Source organism: Halichoerus grypus, chromosome 6 (assembly GCF_964656455.1).
Source record: "Halichoerus grypus chromosome 6, mHalGry1.hap1.1, whole genome shotgun sequence".
NCBI lineage: Eukaryota > Metazoa > Chordata > Mammalia > Carnivora > Phocidae > Halichoerus > Halichoerus grypus.
The window spans coordinates 129,013,828-129,039,089 of NC_135717.1; the positions used below are offsets into that span (position 1 = coordinate 129,013,828).

The 25,262-nt window shown below is 35.8% G+C and overlaps 1 protein-coding gene across 4 annotated transcripts in view; it reads left to right on the forward strand.

The window, feature by feature from the left end:
• Positions 1-25,262, forward strand: part of MSRB3 (methionine sulfoxide reductase B3) — a 163,559-nt gene that overhangs the window by 96,246 nt on the left and 42,051 nt on the right. For 2 of the 4 annotated variants that reach the window (XM_078076227.1, XM_078076229.1), the window contains one exon: positions 8,511-8,546. The exons of the other annotated variants lie outside the window; for them this stretch is intronic. In XM_078076227.1, the coding sequence (XP_077932353.1) occupies positions 8,511-8,546 (36 nt within the window). The remainder of the gene's footprint in view (positions 1-8,510; positions 8,547-25,262) is intronic. 4 annotated transcript variants of the gene reach the window in all.

The window sequence follows — 25,262 nt, forward strand, 5'->3', positions numbered from 1 at the left end:
CAGGACCCCGGGATCATGACCTGAGCCGAAGGCAGACGCTTAACGACTGAGCCACCCAGGCGCCCCAAGAACTTTAGCACTTTTAATTTGTGTCTGATCCCTATGCCCATAGGCTGACTCCAATCTGGAATTTGGGGTTTTCTCATTATGCCTCTACTTTCTTAAAAATCATTTCTCAAGAATCTATTGTGTTAAAGCTACATCGTGAACTACTATCAAAATTATTTAATTTTACATATTTATTTACTCATCAATGTTTCTTGCATCCTGACCTTTCTTAGATCTATTTTTCATTTTGCTGAGGTACTTCTTTAGGTATTCTTTCAATAATGGCTCTAGACAGCAAACTCTTAGAGTTACTTTATATATATTTATTCACACTTCTAATATCAAAAAGGTCTCAAGGCAGAAGACACACCATTGCACATTTATTTTTCAGGCATGGGAATTGGCAAATAGAACTTACATGGTTCTAAGATCTTTGGGTATGCTTCCACGAAGGGTGGACTTTTTGTTTTTTTTTTTAAATGCTAAACTTTTTTTCAAGCATGATTTTAGTTTATAGTTCATTTTCTAAGAATTTCCTCTTGGAGGGAAAAAATGAATTTTTAGGTATCATTCAGTTAAAAATATGCACTTCAACAAATACTTAATAAACATCCTTTCTATGCAACAGATATCCAGTATCGAGGAGGAGCTTGGTAAATACAATACTTGGTTAAATGTACTAAAATATGGGTGTTTTTTAAATGTTATAGCTTAAATTGTTCATGTAATGTCTTACAATTCTTGAGTTCTGCTTTAAGAGTATTTTAAAATTCAATATATGAAAGGTAAATTTTAAAAATATTACTTTCTTTGATCAAGTCAGAGTATAAGTGTCACCACCTTTTAAATGTCATTATTCATGTTCAGATACTTAGCTAAATTAACATGTTAGATCAATCCAAGGTATGAGAGGGTTTCACTTTGTTTTTCTAGTTCACAAAGATTAATGTGGCAAAGATCTTTCATATCAGTTTTGTTATAAGTAAAAGAATAGAGTTGTCTGTTACGCAGATATATGTACCTTTAATATAGACTGTGTTTTCTGATATTTTTCAGTCTTATCTCATTATTTCACCTTTTGGGTTTATTTATGTAAGGCTATTGTAGAGCTAATGGATGGCAGGATTACAGTACAACATCAGTATCTCATTTTAAAAGCATTCAGCGTTCATTAGTTAGATGAAACAAAGAATATAGTTTGAAAATGAAAGGCAGTGAACAAAGGGAAATAAAGGAAAAATTTGGCAATGTGAATAAATATAAATAAAATAAATTAAAATAAAGAGTAAAGAGTCTGCACATTTTTAAGACTTTTAAAGAGTTTTATTGTGAAATAACCTTCCAGAAAAATTGTGCCAATTTATACTCTCTTCAGCTGTATATAGTATTTTTTTCCTCTGGACACAGTGACATACTCTGAGTATTACTATTCTCTTATTTTCTTTACCAATCTGATGGGTGAAAAGTAGTTTCTCATAGTTTTAATTTGCATTTTTAGTGACTAGAAATATTGAACATTTTTCTTCTGTGTTACTGAGTATAATTCTTTTGTTAATTGCTTATTTATTTATTTACTTTATTATTATTATTTTTAAAGATTTTATTTTTAAGTAATCTCTACACCCAATGTGGGGCTCGAACTCACAACCCCAAGATCAAGAGTTGCGTGCTCTTCCAACTGAGCCAGCCAGGCGCCCCTATTATTATTATTTTTTAAGTCTACGAGTAAGAACAGAGCTTACTTTAGACAGACTGTCATTTGGATTCTGGCTTTATCTCTTAAGCACTGTGTGTTTTGGGCAGCCATGTAATCTCTCTGAGCATGGGTGGTTCAGTGGTAGAATTCTCGCCTGCCATGTAATCTCTCTGAGCCTTCATTTTTAAAATAAGAACATTTATAATACCTACCTCAGTATGAGGTAGGATCAAATGTGAGGACTAAGTAAAATAATATGTAATTAAGGCACTTAGCAAAGTGCTTGGTACACATCAGTGATGATGCTGCTGATAAAAAATAATAATGTGTTAAATATTTTTCCCAATTGATTGCTTGATGTTTAAATTTTTTTTCTCACAGAAATTTAAAAAATTTTATTAGGATCGTATGTCAGTCTTTTTATGATATTTACTTTGGGATTATGTTGGGAAAATTTTTCTTCACACCCAATATTATAAAAATATGATGGAAATATTTTTGAATGTGACTGAGTTATAAACAGAATTATTAATTTTACTGACTCAGACTAAGGAAGTACACCGATAATATGATTTTTTATATCTTTGGGAAAATAATAACATTTACTCTTGTCAGATTAATTCAGAAAACATGATTTAACAAGTTAATGGGTTATTATTTTTAAAAAAATTCCTTAAGTCTTCGACTACATTCTCCTGGATTATTTGTATATTTAGGAAGGGCCTCTGCTATTTTATGCAGTGTCTTTGTGTCCATTAGAAAATGGTGCTGTCCTTGAGACGATGAGTTAGCAACCCCCCCCCCCCCCCGCCCCACACACACACCTGCCCCCAGCCCTCCACACTGCAGCTGAATGACTTTTCTGGGTCAAAGCAAACACAAAGGCCTAGAAATGAGGGAAGCATGAGCTACAGTTTAGCTTCCACTTGCCTATTTCACCAGGTTCCTTTTGTATTGCTCACATTGCACCGTGTTATGATGTGGCCCCATGTTTCCGTGTTATCACAAAATGGCTTTTGAAAAAGATTAATTTTGAGAAATTAATGATTAATGTATCTAAATCCACCTGCATAATTCAGCTGAATTGAGCAATCTTTTATACAGGTACTTTTTATAAAAGAAAAGAAAAGCATTTTTGTTTGAATATTGTGAACAGAAAGATCAGAGAGCCCTGGCACCAAATCATACAGCCTTCTATTCGTCTACCCTGGGTATTAATTCATGTGTTCTTAAGGGTTGATTTTTTCCTCCTAGTAAATAGTGATGTTAATGACCCGTCTGAGACCATGTCTATTTGAATGTTTTTCTTGTTATGGGAAAATTGATAGGTATTATGTTGTTTTCAGCAAAATGTGCTTTGCAGAAATCTCACCCTCTAATTGTGCTTAGCCACCCTATGATGCTCCTCTTTCTTACCCCTATATTCCTCTATAACTTATTATTCATGATTCTTTCTTACCATTTCTAGCCATTTTTACTGTGCTCCTTCTCATTCCATTGTAAATACGTTCTTTTTTATCCTCCAATCTCTTCATAAAATATTTCCTTCATTTCCTGGCTTTGAGATTTGTCTCTGTCCCAAGGTCTGTCCTGCAACTGCACTTTTTCCTCATATCTAGAGACAGTGTCAGTGATAACTCTTCATTTCCTTTTCCCAAGTCTTAGCTTTCCTTGCTCAGGTAAGACCTGCTCTTTTGAGGTTTGCTGTCTTATTCAGCCACTTTCATCATTGCTGTGATCTGTTAGTTCCTGGTAATGCCCTTCATTTACTGATGATTTTAGTCTTCCACTCTAATTCTTGCCATCCTCATGGGTGATTTTAGAGACCGTGTGGACAGTCCAGCCCACAACCGGTTTCTCCAACCTCCATCCATGTCCTAGCCCCTTCCTTTTCTTCCCAGTCTAGTATGCCTCTCATTGTTCTACCTTTCCCCCATCCATCCTGGACTCTATGGTAATCATTTTGTCATTTTAGCCAGTACCCTCTGGATTCTGGATCTGTTTTCCTTATGTTGAATTCCCTGGAAAATCCCCAACCATCTGTTTTTAGTTGTAGCTTTTTCACCTGGGTGGCATGGCCCCCCTAAAGAAAGAATATAATTATGGGATAGTTGCCCCTAGAGATTTATGCACTTTAATTTCAGATCACCTCTTGCCACTATTCTGCAGTCCTTCTAAGTCTTTAGCACTTTTCTCAAACCCCCTTTCTACCACCCTTTTCTGTCTCAGCAACAATCTTGCCTCCTATTTCATAGAGAAATCTGAGGCTATGAAGCTTGAGTTTTTCCATCTTTTCCCTCCTATAACTACAAGCATCTTTACCCACACTTACCTTCTTCCCTACATGATTGAAGGAAGATAGGCTCGCTCTTCTAGTAATCCCATCAATTCTGCTCCTATAGAATGTTATTCCATTACTTATTTACTCTAATTTCTGAATTCTGAAGGTCTTTGATACTGTTTATTTCTTCCCCTCAACCTGGAGATGAGCTCAAATCATCCCATTAAAAAAAAAAATCAAACAAAACATAACTCCTTCAACACTGTTCTCCTCTTTACATTGGAATCTTTACTCTTTCACCAGTTGGATCTTCCCACTGGAATCAAGGTTCTCAGTACACTACTGTTTCTACTTTCTTCTGTTCAGAGGAACACCCTAATAAAGAAGGATGAGGAGAATAGAAGAATTATTAAAGGCCAGTAAGCATTTGCAAAAGTTCAGCTTCATTATTAATCATATCAATACAAGTTATATCAACTACAAAAATGTTTACTAAAAAAATAGAGCTTTAAGAGTATGGGGGAGATGTTTACTCTCAAATATTACCAGTGGGAATATAAATTGATGCAGTCATCCTGAAATCATCCTGAAAAATAATTTGATAATTGCTTAATCCAATAATTCCACTTTAGGGAATGTTATAAAAAAATATTCAGAAATTAATGTGAAAGAATACTCATGAAGCATTATTTGCAGTAGCAAAAGAGAGAGAGCGAGAAAGAGAGAGAAAGATACAGCCTAAAAGTCCAGTAATGGAGGCAGGTTACCACACTGTCTTTACATAGAGAAAGTCCAAAAGTAGATGCACCAAAATGGTAATGGTAGTTGCTTCAGAGTGGTAAGATTACAGGTGATTTTATTATCTTTCTTATATATTCCTGTAAAATCCTACTTTAATTTATAAGAACATCTATTGAATTTGTAACCAGAGAAAACAAAAGGTTAAAAAAAAATAATTACACGTATTAACCTCTCACAGCCTGCTCCATCTCTGCCTCTGGCCAAAGATTTTTGTAAGAAGGTGTTAATACATCTATAAGCTTTCAGCGTGTCCCAGTTTTCCTTAGTTTGCTTTCATGAAATGTTGGAGTATATTATGGAAAGGAGGGGGAGCATGATTTTCCCATCAAGTGAACAATGGATAGGAACATGTTGACCAGTACAGAATGTTGGAGAAGGGAGAAGAGGAACTCATCAATAGAAGATATGTGATTAAAGGAGAAGAAAGAGAACCAACTGGAAACAGAGGAACCAAGTCATCTTAAGCTAACAGGTGGTAGGTGCTCATCAATGTCGAGTTGGTTGTCCCATAATAATTTCAGTGAATATTAAGACTGACAACCAAAACATCATTTAGTTGAAAATAAGAATGGGTTGACTTCTCCAGAAAACGAGTAAAAGTGATTAGTGACAGTAGTATATTCCTCTTCAGTGGTTAGGAGCAGCTGTTGCTTAAATAGAAATGTCCAGGATATATGCTTATAGCTGGAGACTTTTAATTGGTGACATTACATATACAGACTAAAATTAATTGTGTGTGTCCCCTGGCTCTGTCCTTCATTCATATTCATACAAGTGATACTGTCGTATCAGACACTGAACAGAACATAATATGCAGATCATTCTCAAAGAGATGAATAGGTTGTTAAAAGTGCATTTGCAGTTTGGTTGTTTTGAATGGAGAATGCATTACCAAACATGTTTAGCCTCTAATGTACTTGAGGATGCATAACAGTTTCAGTGAAAAATTTATCCAGAATTTCAGGTTGGGATGCCAAGAGTAAAATTCCTATCCCCCTATTTTATGGTAAGTTTAAAAAAAAAAAAAAAAAAAAAGAGTCCCTTAGCTCTAAGCTCCTATAGGAGTTTTGAGCAGTTTTTATAGGTGATTAGCTGTAAGGTTTGTCCAAGCTAATCAGCCACACAGAGGAATGAAAAGGAATGTTTTTGAGGTTGTGGACATTGAGGAGCAAGAACCTGGGTGCTGGAAGAAGTCTCAGTGTGATTTTGGATGTTATACAGGATCATAAAAAGTTGGATTAGAGAGAAAATTTGAGCCCGGTGCTAAAAGAAAATAGGAGAGTATTCCAGGAATCTACATATGGAGGGGAGAAGAGGATAATTGGACTTCAAAAGTGGAGTTTCTTAAGCGACGAAGCTCTAAAGAGCTTGCCTGATTTTCTACCCATGGTAGTCTAGTGACCCACACCTGGGGTTATTTACACTCACTGTAAGCCCAACCCTAGCTCTGGTTATCAGGTGTAATTCCATTTAGAGCAGTTTTTCCTCAATCTTAGCCACACATATGAGTTTCCTGAGGAACTTTTTTAAAAAATATAGGTGCCAGGTCCATGCTAGACCAATTAACTTGCAGTTGGGGCCCAGGCACTGGTATTGTAAAATCTTTCTAAGTGATTCTAATGTGGATCTAGAGTGGAGAGCTGCTGGGTAGAGTCAGAAGTAAATTACATGGGATAGAAACAGTGGGTGTCTATTTTTTTTAATTATTTTTTATTCAAGTATAGTTAACATAAAGTATTGTATTAGTCTCAGGTACACAATATAGTGATTCAATAATTCTGTACATTTCTCAGTGCTCATCAAGATAACTGTACTCTTAATCCCCTTCATCTATTTCACCCATGCCTTCTCTCACCTCCCCTTGGCAACCACCTGTTTGTTCTCTATATTTAAGAGACTGTTTTTCTGTTTGTCTTTTTTGCTTTTGTTTCTTAAATTCCACATATGAATGAAATCATATGGCATTTATCTTTCTCTGACTGACTTATTTCACTTAACATTATGCTCTCTAGGTCCATCCATGTTGTTGCAAATGGCAAGATTTCATTCTTTTTTATGGCTGAGTAGTCTTCCATTATATATATATATGCTGTATCTTCTCCATCTGTTGATGGACATTTGGGTTGCTTCCATGATTTGGCTATTGTAAATAATGCTGCGGTAAACCTAGGGGTGCATATAGCTTTTCAAATTAGTGTTTTCATTTTCTTTGGGTAAATACTCAGTAGTAGAATTACTGGATCATTTGGTAATTCTATTTTCAATTTTTTGAGGAACGTCCATACTGTTTTCTAGAGTGGCTGCACCAGTTTGCGTTCCCACCAACAGGGCACAAGGGTTCCTTTTTCCCCCACATCCTCACCAACACTTGTTATTCCTTGTGTTTTAGATTTTAGCCCTTCTGACAGGTGTAAAGTGATAGCTCATTGTGGTTTTAATTTGCATTTCACTGATGATTAGTGATGTTGAGTATCTTTTCTTGTGTCTGTTAATGATCTGTATGTCTTCTTTGGGAAAATGTCTATTCAGGTCCACTGCCCAATTTTAATTGGATTATTTGGTTTTTTGCTTTTGTGTTGAATTGTGTAAATTCTTTATATATTTTGGATATTAGCTCCTTATCAGATCTATCATTTGCAAGCATCTCCTATTCAGTAAATTGCCTTTTTGTTTTGTGATGGTTTCCTTTGCTGTGCAGAAACTTTTTATTTTGGTGTAGTTCCAATAGTTTAATTTTGCTTTTGTTTCCTTTGTCAGAGGAGACATATCTAGAAAATTGTCTCTATGGCCGATGTCAAAGAAATTACTGCCTATGTTTTCTTCTAGGCATTTATGGTTTCCCGTCTTATATTTAGTTCTTTCATCCATTTTGAGTTTATTTTTGTATATGGTGTATAAAAAGTGATCCAGTTTCATTCTTTTGCACGTAGCTGTCCAGTTTTCCCAGGACCATGTATTGAAGAGGTCTTTCCATTATGTGTTTTTGCCTTCTTTGATGAAGATTAATTGACCATAAAAGTAAGTTTATTTCTGGGCTCTCTATTCTATCCCATTGATCTATGTATCTTGTTTTTGTGCCAGTACCATACTGTTTTGATTACCGTGGCTTTATGGTATATCTTGAAATCTGGGATTGTGAAACCCCCAGCTTTGTTCTTCTTTGACAAGATTACTTTTGGCTATTTAGGGTCTTTTCTGGTTCCATACAAATGTTAAGATTATTTGTTCTAGTTTGTGAAAAATGCTGCTGATATTTTGATAGGGAATGCATTAAATCTCTAGATTACTTTGGGTAGTGCAGACATTTTAACAATATTGGTTCTTCTTCTTCTTCTTTTTTTTTTTATGTCACCTCTATACCGAGTGTGGGGCTTGAACTCACAACCCTGAGATCAAGAGTTGCATGCTTTATTGACTAAGCCAGCCAGGCATCTCAATATTGGTTCTTCCAATCCATGAACATGGAGTACCTTTCCATTTGTTTGGGTCATCTTCACTTTTTTTCTTTTTTCTTTTTGCAGTTCAGCGTTGTTGCTTACCATTACCCTGTCTTCCAGGTCTCTGATCTATTCTTCTGCCTCCTATAATCTGCTATTGACTTCCTCTAGTGTATTTTAAATTTTAGTTATTGAGTTCTTCATCTCTGATTGGTTCTTTTTTGTATTTTCTATCTCTTTGTTGAAGGTCTCACTGAGATCCTCCACTCTTTTCTCAAGTCCAGTAAGTATCTTTATGACCATTACTTTGAATCATTTGTCAGGTATATTACTTATTTCCATTTCATATTTAGCTCTTTTGCTGTGGTTTTATCTTGTTCTTTCTTTGGGGACATATTCCTTTGTCTCCTCACTTTGTCTAACTCTCTGTTTGTTTCTGTGTATTAGAAAAGTCAGCTACATTACTTGATCTTGAAAGCAGTGGCCTTATGAAGAAGAGTTCTGTAATGCCCTGCAGCACAGTGCCCCTTATTCATCTCAGGGGTATTGCCTATGTGAATTGTATGTGCCCTACTATTGTGGTTGAGGTGTGTTTGCCCTCAGTCCAGTTGTGTACAGTGGCCCTCTTTGCCTTTTGTGGGTAGGATTTGGTCCCTGTGATGTTAAGGGGCCAGTTTGGTGCTGCCATGGGCTTGTAGTTGGGCGGTTGCAGCAGTCAGACCAGATGTCTGCCCTCAGCCCATTTTCCAGGGCGGTGGTTGCACCGGACTGCAGAGTGCTCTCCCTGTCTTATCTCCTTGAGAGACTTGCATTGGTGGGTAGGGCCTACAGACAAACCAGTTATCTGTCCTCAGTCTGTCCATTGGGGCTGAAGTAGGACCAACCTGTGTGGTGCTCTCCCTGCCTTGTCCCCTGAGAGGCTTCTGTTTGTGGGCAGGGCCAGCAGTCAGAGCAGATGCCTGCTGGGGGCTTCAGATGCACTGATTGACAGGGCACTCTCTGCACTGCCAGTTATAAGGTTTGGCTGCTGGGGCTGTGAGTATACCGGTGTGTGTGGTTATTTTTCCCTCTCCCCACGGCAGGAGTCACTTTGGAGTGGCACTGGTCCCTGCCAGGGTTGCTTGCAGGATATGACATGGTAGGAGCTGCTTTGGAGGGACTCCTCATGAGTGGGGTGGATTGGATGTGGTAGATCTGCAGAAGGATACATGGGTGGGCATGTGGTCTTAGCAAGCTAGTGGCAAGCATTCATGCTGGTTCCCACAAGTGTCTGGTTATCCAAGTTGAGGAGTAGGAAAGAGAAATGGTGCCTGCCAGCTTTTTTGTTCTTGGAGAAGTCTCTCCAGCACACATTCCGAGATTAGTAAATAAATCCTCACACATACCCCAGGCACTTTTCAAACTGCTGCTTCTATGCTGTATCTTGGTGGGATGGTTTATTATGCTGGCTCTTTAAGGAAGAGGACTCATTTTCTTTCACTCTCTGGCTCTCCCAGAGCTAAGCCCTGTGATTTTTAAAGTACTCGGAGTTAAATCTCACTGGTTATAAAAACTTGTGAAGTTTTCAAAACTTCACTGAAACCCGGTTTTCAAAGCCAAATATTATAGAGACTCATCTTCCCAGTGCAGGTCCCTGTGTCTGGGGTCCCTGATGTGGGGTCTGCTCCTCTCCATTCTCTGTGCTTCTGGTGTCCCTCCCATTTGTGGTTAGTCTGGCCAGGAGTTTGGTTCCTGGCTGGATGTCTGCCCCTCCTACCATTTCCAATGTGGCCTCCTCTTTATGATTAACTGTGGAAAGTCTATTCTGACTGTCTTTTGGTTGTTTTCTGTGTTAGTTACACTGATATGGGTGTTATCTAGGTGTATCCATGGGATGAGGTGAGCTTAAGATCCTCCTACTCTGCCATCTTTCAGAAGTCCCACTGGGTGTCTATTTTTTCACCAGTGTACCTCTGCATCCAGCATAGTGCTTGACTTTTACTAGAAACTCAATGGATATTTGCTTAAATGAAAGAATGAATCAATGAATGAAGAATGAATGCATTTAATTAGCTCAAATTCCACACATAATTTGGCTTTAGGTCACATTTGTGGCTAGTCTCTTTCTGACTGCCTCAATTCAGACAACTGATTTTCTGTCTGATTCCTAAGAGATCTTTTTTGGTACCTTAATTCATGTCTTCTCCCTTGGTCCCTGTTTCTCAGTCCTTGTTGTCAGGAACCTGTCAAGAACTGTCATGTTCTCTAGTCAGACTCACTGTCTAAGACTCGGAATGTTGTCTCTGAATTTCAGCCAAACAGCTGAGATCCTGTAAGTTTGGCCAAGACTTTTAATTCTTCAATACCACTTTCTCCAGATTCTCCCTCAGTGTGCTCATGTCCTGCTCTTACAAACTCCCTCTTGCTCTGGAACAAATTATAGTTTTTAAATGTACAGAAACACCTAGATAACCCCCACATCAGTGTAATTAACACAGAAAACAACCCAAAGACTGGCAGGATAGACTTTTCCACAGTTAATCATAGAGAGGAGGCCAGATTGGAAATGGTAGGAGGGGTGGAGATCCAACCAGGAACCAAACACAGTAAGTCTCATCAGTTGTATTATTCATATCATTTTCTTTTCCCTATTTTTTTTTACCTTTACTTTTTGTTTTGAAAGATGTGCATTAACAGCTCCCACAATATTTGAGGAGTACAAAGTTTCTTTGTATTTCTAATACTTTTGTTTTTATATAGTTCACTGCTTTATAGTGCATAAAAGTTCATGAGTTCTATTTTTGAGAATCATTACTTTTTATTAAAAATACTTTTTATCCTAGTTGATGCTTTTAGAATTGAAATTTTTTTGGTCAGATGGTAACAGTATCATCCCTGCTTTCCTTGTGTTGTGTTTACCTTGTATATCTTTGCTATTTCTTCATATTTAACCGTCTTTTGTCATATTAACTTATGTGTGCCTCTTATAACTGAATTTTGGGTTTTTTAAAATCTTACATGAGAATATTTTTAAATTGAAGAATTTAAGCTTTTCCTTTTTTTTTTTTTAATTAGGGACACACCTTTTAAAGTACTTACCATCTTATTTTACTGTTTCTGTTTGCTATTCTTGCCTTGTATGTATGTATGTATATACTTGCTCATAAAGAAAAAGCGTTCATACATACATAAATACAAATACATACAGATTTTATAAAATATGGAAATCACAAAGAAAGTAAAATCTCTAGTAATCCTATTACTCAGTCTTATTGTTGACATGTGTAGAGTTATGTATACTCCCAATGTCTTCCTTTAATTTTTTTAAGTAAAAATGAGTTTATCATGATAATGCTGCTTTGTAACCCATTTTTTTCCCACTGAACAGAAAAGTATTATGAACACTTTGCATGCCACTAAATATTTATCTGTAATATATTTTTATTGTTTTCAAATACATTTTAATATAAAGTATTTATAAGTAAATAAAATAAATTATTCCATCCTTTGATTAAATAGGATTATGTAGGCTTGTGCAAAGGTTTTTAATTTACAGAAGTATATATGGAATATGATGCCATTTATGTAAAATATAAGAATACATGCATATATGTGAATTGAATGCTCATATATGTTTGAATATGTATGTTTATGTATTAAATGCCTCTGTATGATTAAAAATTTAAGATTAAGAATGTATTATTTAAGTAATAAAAAATAAAATTAGCATATTTTAAAATATTCAAGCAAATGTCAACAAATTACCTAACTTAAGTGAAATGGACAAATTCCTAGAAAGACACAAAGTACTGACAATGACTCAAGAAGAAATATTAAATCTGAATAAACAAGTAAAAAGATTAAGTTAGCACTCAGAAAACTACCCACAAAGGTAAGTCCGGGCCAGAATGGCCTCACTGGTAAATTCTATGAAATATTTAAAGAAGAATTAATAACAATTCTTCACAAACTCTTCCAGAAAATAGAAAAGGAGGGAATACTTTCCATCTCATTCTACAAGGCCAGTATTACTCTGATAGCAAAACTAGTCAAATATCACAAGAAAAGAAAACTACAGACCAATATCTCTTATGAATACATGCACAAAATTTTCCACAAAATACTAGCAAACCAAATACAGCAGTATATAAAACATTACTAAGTGGGATTTAGCTTAGGAATGCAAAGTTGGTTTCACATTTAAAAAGCAATTAACATAGGGGTGCCTGGGTGGCTCAGTCAGTTAAGCATTTGACTCTTGATTTCAGCTCAGGTCATGATCTCAGGATCCTGAGATTGAGCCCCCTTTCGGGCTCTGTACTGAGCATGGAGCCTGCTTAGGATTCTTTCTCTCTCTCTGCCATCTCTCATAAAATAAAATAAAATAAAATAAAATAAAATAAAATAAAATAAGATAAAATACCTTTTTTAAAAAAGCAGTGAATTAAAATACTACATCAGTAGAATAAAGGACAAAAACAACGTGTTTATCTCAATAGACACAGAAAGAGCATTTGACAAAAATCCAACAATTTTTCATGATGAATACACTCAACAAACTAGGAATAGAGGGAAACTTCCTCAACCTGATAAGTGGCATCTATGAAAAAAACCAAAGCTAACAACGTACTTAATGGTGAAAAGGTTGAATGCTTTCCTAAAAGATAAGGATGTTCACTCTCATCTCTTGTGTTCCACACTGTACTGGAGGTTTTAGCCAGGGTAATTAGACAAAAGGAAAGAAGGAGCGAAGGAGGGAGGGAGGGAGGGAAGAAAGGAAGGAGGGAGGAAAGGAAGGAAAGAAGGAGAGAAGGAGGGAAGTAGGCAGGTATCTAGATTGGAAAGGAATAAGTAAAACTATCTCTGTTTGCAAATGATATTATCTTGTATATAGAAAAATCCTAAGGAATACAGTAAAAATTAGAACAAATAAAAAATTCATTAAGGTTGCAGTGTTCAGGATCAATATACAAAATCAGTTGTATTTCTGAAAGAGATTGTAGAGTATACGTCTCATTTCTTCCTTAAATGTTTGTAATAATATACCAGTGAACACAGCCAGGCCTAGTACTTTCTGTTTTGGAAGGTTATTAATTATTGATTCAACATTTTAAATAGATATGGGCCTATTCAGATGATCTTTTTCTCTTGTGTGAATTTTGGTAGATTGTGTCTTTCAAGGAATCCATCTGTTTCATCTAGGTTATCAAATTTGTGGGCATATAATTGTTCATAATACCCCTTTATTATCCTACTAATGTCCATGAAATCAGTAGTGATGGCTTCTCTTTCATTTCCAATATTAGTAACTTGTTATTCTCTCTATTTTTCTTAGTTAACCTGACTTAGAGGTATATAAATTGTATTGCTCTTTTCAAAGAACCAGCTGTTGGTTTTATTGATTTTCTCTATTGAGTTCCTGTCATCAATTTCATTGGTTTCTGTTCTAATGTTTATTATTTCTCTTTTTTTGCTTACACTGGATTTAATTTTCTCTTCCTTCTCTAATCTAATCTTGATTCTCCAAAGCGGAAGCTTAGATTATTGATTTTAGTTCTTTCTTCTTTTCTGTATGTATTCAGTGCTACAAATTTCCCTCTAAGTACTGCTTTTGCTGCATCTCACAAATTTTGATAAGTTGTAGTTTCACTCTCATTTAATTAAAAATATTTTAAAATTTCTCTTGACACTTATTTGACCTATGTGTTAATTAATAATATGTTGTTTAATCTCCAAATACTTTGTGTTTTCCAGCTCTCTTTCTGGTAGTGGTTTCTAATTTAGTTCCATTGTGGTCTAAATGTGCACTTCGGCTTTTTTTTTTTTTTTTAATTCGTTAAAGTGTCTTTTCTGGCCCAGATCTTGATGAATGTTCCATGTGAGCTTGAGAACATATACAATGCTGTTGTTGGACAAAGTATTCTATAATTGTCAACTTGATCCAGCTGATTGATGGTGCTATTTAGTTTAATTATGTCCTTACTGATTTTCTGCCTGCTGAACTTATCAATTAGTGATGGAGGGGTATTGAATTTTCCAGCCATAATAGTGGATTTGTCTATGTCTCCTTGAAGTTCTATCAGTTTTGCCTCATGTATTTTGCCTTTATGTTGTTAGGAGCATAACCATTAAGGATTGCTATGGTCCTTTTGTAGAATTAACCCCTTTATCATTATATAATGCCCTCTTTGTTTACTCTGAAGTCTGCCTTGTCTGAAATGAGTATAGCTATTCCAGCTTTCTTTTGATTAGTGTTATTATGGTATATCTTTCTTTGTTGCTTTACTTTTAAGCATCTGTGTCTTTATATTTAAAGTGGATTTCTCAGAAAAACAGTAGAAAAAAATCAACAAAACTAAGAGCTGGTATTTTGAAAATATAAACAAAATTGATAAATGTTTAGCTAGACAAATTAAAAAAAGAGAAAAGACTCAAATAAAATCAAAAATTAAAAAGGAGACATTATAATTGACATAGAAATACAAAGGGTAGTAAGAGACTACTATGAATAATTACATGCTAAAGAGTGGGATAAACTAGAAGAAATGGACGAATTCCTAGAAATTTACAGCCTACTATACAGAATCATGAAGAAACAGAAAATTTGAATAGACCAATACAAGAGATTCAAACAGTAATGAAATACTTCCTAACATAACTATAAAGAACAAACAAATGGTTACCAGAGGGGTTGTGGGTGGGTGGGGGATGGGTGAAATAGGTGAAAGGATTAAAAATACACTTTCTTGATGAACACTGAGTAATGTATGGAATTGTTGAATCACTGTATGGTACACCTGAAACTAATGTAACACTGTATATTAACTACATTGAAATTAAAATTAAAAAAAAAAGATAGTAAATAGGGTATTTAAGTATTTAGTATAAAAGTACCACTAGAACAAAACAACAATCATTCTAAATACTAAATAAAAAGAGACAGCAAAGCAAACAAACAAATAAAACAAACAAACCTTCCAACAAGGAAAAGCCCAGACCAGATGGTTTCACTGATGAATTTTGCCAAACATTTAAGGAATTAATGCCTATTCTTCTCAAACTCTTCCAGAACATTGAAGAGGAGGGAATGCTCTCAGACTCATTTTACAACACCAGCATGACCCTGTTACAAAAGCCAGATAAGGATACTATAAAAAGGAAAATTACAGGCCAATGTCCTTAATGAATCTAGAGGCAGAAATTCTCAACAAAATACTAGCAAACTGAATTCAATAACACATTAAGAGGATCATATACTGTGATCAATTTACATTTGTCCGTAGGGTGTAAGGATGTTTCAACAATAGGTAAATCAATAAATGTGACATACCATGTTAATAGAATGAAGGATAAAAATTATATGATCATCTCAATAGATACAGCAAATTCATTTGACAAAATTAAACATCCTTTCATGATAAAAACTTTCTATAAATTAAGTATAGAAGAAACGTACCTCAACATAAGGCAGGTCATACATTACAAACCCACAGCTAACATCATACGGGATGATGAAAGATTGAAAGCTTTCCCACTAAGATGAGGATCAAGACAAGGGTGCCCACTCTCACCAGTCTTATTCAACATAATGCTGGAATTCATTGTCAGGACAGTTAGGCAAGCAAAAGAAATAAAAGGCATCCAAATAGGAAAGGAAGAAGTAAAATGATAACTGTTCACAGACAACATGATCTTATATATAGAATTCTCTAAAGACTCCACTAAAAAGCTAACTGGTAGAACTAATAAGCAAATTCAGTAAAGTTGCAAGATACAAAATCAATATACAAAAATCAATTGCTTTTCTATACACTAGCAATGAACTATGTGGAAAAGAAATAAAACAATCCCACTTACAATAGCATCAAAAATGATAAAGTACTGGGGCGCCTGGTGGCACAGTTGGTTAAGTGTCCAACTCTTGGTTTCAGCTCAGGTCATGATCTCGTGGTGGTGGGATCAAGCACCTTGTTGGGCTCTGTGCTCAGAGCAGACTCTGCTTGAGTTTCTCTCTCCTTCATCCTCTGCCTCTCTGCACTATGTTCCCTCTCTCTCTTTGGACTAAATAAATCTTTTTTAAAAATGATAAATTACTTAGGAATAAATTTAACCAAGGAGGTGAAAGATCTATATACTGAAAACTCTAAGACACTGATAAAAGCAGTTGAGGAAGACACAAATGAATGGAAAGATATCCTGTGCTCATGGATCAGAAGAAAGTAATATTGTTAAAATGTCCCTACTACCCAAAGTGATCTACTGAGTCAATGCAATCCCTATGAAAATTCCAGTGGCATTTTTTCACAGAAATAGAGAACACATTCCCAAAATTCATGTGGAACCACAAGAAAAAACCAAACCAAAAACAAAACAAAACAAAAAAACTACAAAAAAACAAATAGCCACAGAAATCCTTAGAAAGAAGAATAAAGCTGAGGTATCACACTCCTTGATCTCAAAATATATTACAAAGCTATAGTAATCAAAACAGTGTGGTACTGGCATAAAAACAGACATATAGACGGAGCAGAATGGGGAGCCCAAATATAAATTCACACATTATACAGTCAACTAATACTTGACAAGGACACCAAGAATACACAATGGGTAAAGGATAGTCGTTTCAATAAATCATGCTAGGAAAACTAGGTATTCATATGCAAAATAATGAAATTGGGCCCCTATCTTACACCACTCAAAAATATTAACTTGAACTAGATTAAAGACTTAAATGTAAGACCTGAAATTATAAAAATGTAAGACCTCACACTATGAAATGACTAGAAGAAAACATAAGGAGAAAGCTTCTTGACATGGGTGTTGGCAGTTTGGGATATGACACCACAAGGGCAATGCGACAAAAGCAAAAATAAAACAAGTAGAACTCCATCAAACTAAAAGGCTTCTTTGCAGCAAAAGAAACAATCAGCAAAAATAAAGGGCAACCTACAGAATGGGAGAAAATATTTGCACACCATATGTCTGATCAGGGGTTAATATCCAAAACATATAAGGAACTCCTACAACTCAATAGCCAAAAAACAAACAATCAAATTAAAAATAAGACAAAGGACTCAATAGACAGTTTTCTAAGAAAGACATACTCATGGCCAACAGGCACATGAAAAGATGCTCAACATCACTAATCATCAGGGAAATGCAAATCAAAACCACAATGACATATTCGCTCACATCCGTTAGAATGGCTATGATTAAAAAACAAAAACAAAAACAAAAAAAACAAGAGACAAAAGTTTTGATGAGGATGTGGAGAAAATGGAACGCCAGGGCACTATTGGTGGAATTGCAAACTGGTGCGGCCACTATGGAAAACAGTATGGAGGTCCCTCAAAAAATTAAAAATAGAACTACCATATGATCCAATAATTCCACTTCTGGGTATATATCCAAAGGAAATGAGATGTCTGCACTCCCATATTCATCACAGCATATTATTCAAAATAGTCCAGGATGTGGAAACAACCTAAATGTCTTTTGATGGATAAATGGATAAGGAAGATTGTGGTGTGTATTTATACAATGGAATATTATTTATCCATGAGAAAGAAGGAAATCCTGCCATTACTAACAACATGGATGAACCTAAAGAACCCTGAAATTAGCCAGAGAAAAACAAATACTGTATGATTTCACTTATATATGAAATCTGAAAATAAAAGTTGAACTCATAGAAACAGAAAGAGAATGGTGGTACCAAGGGCTGGTAGGTGGGGGAGATGGGGAGTGCTGGTCAAAGGGTATAAGCCTTCAGTTAAAAATGAGTAAGTTCTGGGGATCTAATGTACAATACGGTGACAGTAGTTAATAATGCTGTGTTTGTACTTGAAATTTGCTAAGAGAGTGGGCCTCAAGTGCTCTTACCACACACACTCACACACACACACACACACACACACACACACACACGGTAACTACAAGGTGGTGGATGTTTAAATAACCTGATTGTGGTAACCATTTCACAAAGTATGTGTATGTCAAATCATCATACTTACACTTTAAATAAATACAATTTTATTTGTCAAAAAACAGATTTGTTGTCTACTGGTGTTAATAGTGATAGCTCAGGAATTTCTTGTTAGTACCAATTTCTTGTTAGTTCTGGTTTAGTAAATCATTATGATTTTTAAAAAAGGTTAATACAGAAAGTGTATTTCAAAAAGAATTTCTGTTAGCTCTTCACTTGCATATAATTCTGCTTTTGTAAATAATTTAGATTGAAATAGAACTTCAAAAATTATACAAACTTAGCCTGATTTTCGTGAGTTTAGAAAAATAAACCTCATTTATTGACTAGAAGAGAAAATATGGGCAAAGAATCTGAATAGACATTTCTTCAAAAAAGATATACAAATGGGCAATATGTGCTTTTGAAAAAATGCAAAACATTAGCCATTTGGAAAATGCAAGTGAAACCACAATGAGAAACCGCTTCCCACCCAATAGGATGGTTGTAATAAAAAAGACAGACAATAACAAATGTTGGCAAGGATGTAGAAAAATCGAAACCCTCATGTATTGCTGGAGGGAATGTAAAACGGTACAGCCTCTTTGGAGAACAGTTTGGCAGTTCTTCAAACATTAGACATAGAGTTAGCATATGACCCTGCTAGCATATATCACTCCTAGGATAAAACCAAGAGAATTGAAAACATATGTCCACATAAAAACTTGCACACAAATATTCATAGTAGCATTGTTCATGATAGCCCAAAGATGGAAACAATCCAAATGTCCATCAATAATAAGTAGGTAAATAAAATGTGGTATATTTATTTTATGGAATATTACTCAGGCAGAAAAGCAAATGAAATACTGAAGCATGCTACAATATGATGAACCTTGGAAACATTATCTTATGTGAAAAAAGTCAGTAATAAAAGAGGACATATTATACAATTCCATTGATGTGAAATGTCCAGAATAGGCAAATCTATACAGACAGAAGATAAAACAGTGTTTGCTTAGGACTGGGGTACTTGGGAGGAAATGGGAAGCGACTGCTAATGGAGATATATGTATATATCAATATATATATAATTTTTGCTTTTTTCTCAGTTCCACCTTTATAGAAATAATTGAAATAATTGGGAATTTGTGTTTCAGATTACTAGTCATTTTTTCTGACAAAATGCCTCATCCATTTATAAAATCCTTTTTATATGCTACATTATACTTCAAACTATATCATCAATTATGTAGATTTAACATTAAAATAATTTTTATAGGTTTTCTTTATCACAGCTATTTTTTAGATGGTAAGTCTTCCTCTAACTTGAGCTTTATTTTCTAATTTTTGTTTTGTTTTTAAAGATTTAATTAATTAATTTATTTTAGAAGGGGGAAGAGGGGCAGAGGGAGAGAGAAAGAGAAAATCTCAAGCAGACTCCCCACTGAGCATGGAGCTCGAATCGGGGCTCAAACTCACAACCCTGGGATCATGACCTGAGCCAAAACCAAGAGTTGGACACTTAACTGACTGAGCCACCCAGGTGCCCCTATTTTCTAATCTTTAAAGAACAGAATGCTTAGAACCAGAACAGGGGTGGTATACCTTGAGTGTTTCCTTGTCTGGTACGAACATTTTAAAGGCTTTTGCTAAAGCCCTAATTTTAAAGGTTATTGCCAAATTGCTTTCCAGAAAAGTTGTGCTGATGTAACTTCCATGTGGATTTTGTGGGTGTTTCTATTTCTCCATGCTCTCTTTCTTCAATACTGAATATTCTCCTCCTATTTAGTACCTAATAACATACGTCCTATTTGAAACCTAATACCTCATTAATGTTTTAACTTGCATTCTTTATTAATGAGTTTAAATTTTTTAAATATAATTACTGAACACTATTTTCCTTTTATGTATTGCCAGATTATGTAATTTGCATATTTTTCTATTGGGGTATTTATATATTTTATTGCTTTATAAATTCTCTTTATATATTAAGGATATCATCATATATATATTATAAATAATTTGCCCAGTTGATACTTTATTGGGTTTATTTATGCTATTTTCTGGTTGGTACCAGAACACTTGTTGGGATTTCGTTAGGGAGATGGTTAAGAGCTTGGACTGTGGTTTCAAATCCCAGCTCAACCATTTGTTCATTGTGTGAAATCTTGGGAAATTGCTCAATCTCTGTTAACTGCTAACACTGATACAAAATCAAAGTGCTAACTTCAGAGTATTGTTGAGAGGATTAAATGACTTAAAAGGCTTAGCATAATAGCTGTAATAATTTAGAATACATTCAATCATTTCATTTCTCGCTGTTACTATTTGTGTTCTTTTTTAACAGATGAGCTAAACAGAGATAAAGAGAATGGTGTGGAGTGAATGAGTGTATGAGTTATATTTGCCGCTCTGTTTGGCTTCTTCCCATTAACCTTCCCCCAGGTGAAACTTGCTGAAGACCTTTTTACAGTGTAGCATTTGGGTCCTACTTATCAGAACTACTGACAGTGGACTTAACCTCCCTTTATCAGGTAGCATATTTGATAGGCAATCTCATTCTTATTTTGTTTCAACAACTTGGGTACTTGTTGGGTACTCATTATGTAGGTTTTCAATTCAGGCTACTTTTCAAATAAATAAAGCTCAGCAAAATAGATTATTGTTTTCAGATACAGTGGATACTTCATTAAGCCTGTTTTTCCTATTTCCATAATAATGACAGTTGTACAGGTAAAAGATTTATTGAGTGAACAAAAGGGTGTTCCTACCTCTGAATATACCATGGAGACTTTAGTTCTTTTTTGATTGTGACATTTTCCTCTCTCAAATGCTAGGAGGAATAGGAATGTGAGATTTCCATGTGAGATTTCCAACTCATGTTGTTTCTTTTTATATCAGTTTTACGTATCTGTATATTCTGTGGTTGAATAAAATATGTCCTCTCTATGGTCACTGGTGCAACCTTTGTACATTTGCTACCCTTTATATTCAGATGTCCTTCTTAAAACCCCATCTGTACAAATGAATGCAACTTTGTACTCTTTCACCTTTGAAAAATTTGTAACAATCACCATATCTTCTTGATCATGAGAATGGAAAATGCTTAAGTTCTCACAAAATTCCCTTTATAAGCTATTTTTAGTTTTCAGATATTCAATCATACATGCCTTTTAGAAAGGCAAAAAAAAAAAAGGTCATTGATGGAAGGGAAGAAAGAATGTTTGTATTGCTACTCTGTAATCTATTGATGAAATCATTGTAAACTAGATTATTTATAGTATATGTTTATATATTTATATTTAGTATATACTAAAAATATATGTAATATACATTAGATACATATATATAAAACGGAAGAAGTGATTTGTCGTGATTTGGTTTTATAAGAACAGAATGTTAGCATTTGAAAAATGAACATTAAAGATCACGTGGTCTAACGCTCTTGGTTTACAAATGACACAAGCTTAGGAAGGTGGCAGCACATGGATTACCCAAGCCTTTCTGTGGGAGAACCTAATCAAGTATTCAGGGTTGTTTATTGATACCATTACTATAGTCATATTTTCACTCAATTCTAAACCCTTTTTATTTTATTTAATTTTATTCTTTACCTTCAGTATGCTATATACATTCCTGTCTCAAAGTCCCAGTAGAATAATAAGTGATTACTATTTTGCCTTTACCTGTGCCCTTCATTCTGCCTATGGTGGGCTTTGAAATTGTGTGCCATGTTCAAAGGTTTCCAAATAGCCCAAGATCATCATAATTAACTGGACAAGCTTAATAGGACTGAAAATGACATTTCAATGGCTGTGCCTTTTCATTAAACAACATATTAGAAGTACAGCTTACTCTATCTAACTGCATTGATCATGTATCCCTGGATAATACTACTTTTCTTTCCCTACTCCTTGGGAGGTATTCAGTGCTGGTATTGGTTAAGTAGCACTTGATAGTTTCCCATATATTCGCATATTGCCTCTTTAAATTGCTAAAATGCCCTCTTTTCTACCTTCCAATCAAGGCACATTTGTTCAAATATTGGGTGGCCCCCTCCTTCCTACTTTCCCTCCCTTCCTTCCTTCCTCCCTTCCTTCCTTCCTTCCTTCCTTCCTTCCTTCCTTCCTTCTTTCCTTCCTTCCTTCTTCAGTGTTTTAAATACCAATTCAACACTTGTTCTAATGGGTTGGACACTGAATATATATGATGCAGCATAGACTCAGGCCCTGCCTTAATTGAGAGTTTTTTGGAGGTTTTTTTGGCAGATTTTTTTTCAGCTTTATTGAGGTATGATTGACAAATAAAATGCTAAAATATTTAAAGTGCACATTGTCATGATTTGATATTGTATACATTGTGGAAATATTCCCCCTATTGAGTTAATTAACATATCCACTCACCTCACATATTTTTACCTTTTTTTGTGAAAATATTTAAGTTCTACCATTTTAGCAAATTTCAATTATAAAATAAATATTAGCAACTATGTTGATACAAACATGTTATACATTAGCTCCTCAGACCTTATTCGTCTTATAGCTTGAATGAGTTTTTAAAATACAATTATACAGAGGAGGTATGAGGTTTTTTTGGAACTAGCACTCTGATCATGTCACCCTCTGTCCAGAGTTTTTCAATGATTTCCCACTGGCGACAGGATGAAATTTCTCTCCCTTTGCATGGCATAGAAGGGGTTTCATGGCCTGGACCATTTATGTCCAAGTTCAAGGCATACTTATGTAGTATAAGCAGTCAAGGAAAACCTCTGGCTTTCAGCTGAAACCTGGAGGATGAGTAGGAGAGAGCTGTGCAAGCGAGAGTGTGGGTTGGGTAAGAATAGCCCCGAGCACTGGCATGAAACTAAGTGCAGGTCTTGATGCAAACTAGAACATAGCAAAACCCCTGTTGGCTTTTTTACCCTGGATTCCTCATGGCCACAGAAAATGATTTGAGTATCTATTTTCTCAGTTTTCCCAAGGAGGATCCATAGCAAGTACTATTCTAGACACTTAGGAGAAAAGTTAGTTACCTGCACTGGATGCCTTAGGTTAGGTCTTATATAAAGACTTTCAAGCTTAATTCTCTCTGGGAACTCTGGTTGAGAAAGGCTGTGAGTATGGATATTGCTGCTGACAGGTCATGAATCCATAGGGTTCTCCTTTGACTTAGAGATTACCTCATTATTGCATTTCATCGCCAGTGTGCTTGGTAATCCCAGAAATGCTGTGATAGGTGCCTGATGACTGTAAACGTTGTGTTTTTGCAAACTCAAGTGCCTGATGCCATAGCATACTCTGTCTACCTTTCACTGGTCTTCCTGTGCTTGGCCTGGGAGGACTTCCAGCCCTCTTACCTCTACTTTGCAGCCTTGCATACACGATGTCTTGCAGGTTGCCTCAATACACCGTGTAGGTCACACTATTTCCACTAGCACTGGCACTAGAGAATTTGGGTCTGAAAGAGGAGAAATATCCCTACGCCCACGAAACAGAGATCCCCTGCTTAGTGGCAGCAATCTTCTTCTAAATCCTGTCTGTATTCAGGGGCATGTCTGGGACCGTTAAATACCTAAGCATTGAAAAAAAAGCTTCTTATCCAGTGACCAGTTTAGCCCCTGTAGATAACACTTCTTAAAATAGGCACTGGTATCTAGACTCTCTGCAGGACTGCCCCAGGGATGAATGCCACAGCATATGGCCTAAGAAAACCATTCAGACACAAGATGAATTTTCAGCAAAATTTGTCTGAGCTTTTCCTGTATTGAGTCCCTTTTCCTGTCTGTGATACCTATTTACTGTGAAACTGTTGTCTGTCCCTCTGCTACCTACCTCTCATTGATTTTCTGAATCACCTAAATCTGTTATCAATTATTTTTCTAAAGCATAAGTCTGATCACGTCACTCCTCTGTCCAGAGTTTTTCAATGGCTTCCCATTGGCTATGAGATGAAACCCCTCTCTCTTTGTATGGGGCGAGGAAGGGCTGTCATGACCTAGATCCTGTTCTCTGTTCCAGTTTAATTCCTCCTCTCCCCACCTCACCCCTGGCATTTTATACTGTGTAAACCCTGAACTAATTCCCCCAAAGCAGAATTGTGCTGTTACGGCTGTTTCATTGCCTTTGCACACACAGTCCGCTCCCTTGGAATAGACATTTTTTTTTTTCCTGTTAAGATATATGGAGGCTCTTTCTACTAGACTTATGTGCCTCCTGCAAATCAATGATATTATGATAACTTGCCAGTCTCCATTCTCTGTATAAGGTTTTGAGGGAGAGTGTTATCTTTCCATGCTGTTTTAGCCTCAGCTCTAGTAGAGTAGTATACACATCCACTCATTAAATATTTATTGCTTTAGGAACAGTAGAAACAGTGGTAAACAGACAGGCAGGGCTCCTGCTCTTGAGTTTACATTCTAATATGTGTAAGTGTGTGGCACTAAGTAAGTAAACAAATGTTAATGACATCTCTAAGAGGCCTAGAGGAAACAGGAAGGATCAGATGATAGGGAAGGGTGGCGGTGGTGGCAAGGGGAGAACTAATCTAGACAGCGATTTCTGGGAAAACCTCACCAAGGAGGTGGTATTTGAGCGAAGGTCTGAAGGTTGAGAATCCAAAGAGTTTGGGGCAATGTTGTAAGCAGAGGAGAAAGCAAATACAATGGACCCTAATACAGCAATGAACCTGACATGGTAGAGGAGTGGAAAGAAGACTAGTGTGGGTGGAGCACAAGGGGAGAGTGGTTCGAGGTGTGCTTGGAGAGGTAGGGGGGATTTGGATTATGTAGGCTTTTCTTGAATTGAATGCGTCATCTATTTATGCATGATTGGTTGTCCTCATTCTCCTGCCTAGCCTTGGGTTCCACTTCTCCCCAGCTGTGTTCCCACTGGACCTGATATCATGGCAATAAGAGCAAGAGTGTTATACATTTCTCCAGTTTTATTGGTGGAATTTCACCAGCTTTGGAAACATTAAGGGAATCAACTTGTTTTCAGTGTTTGTTCTAAGCAGGCCTTTGACAGGAGCCAGAATGAATTCAGGATGATGTGGGTG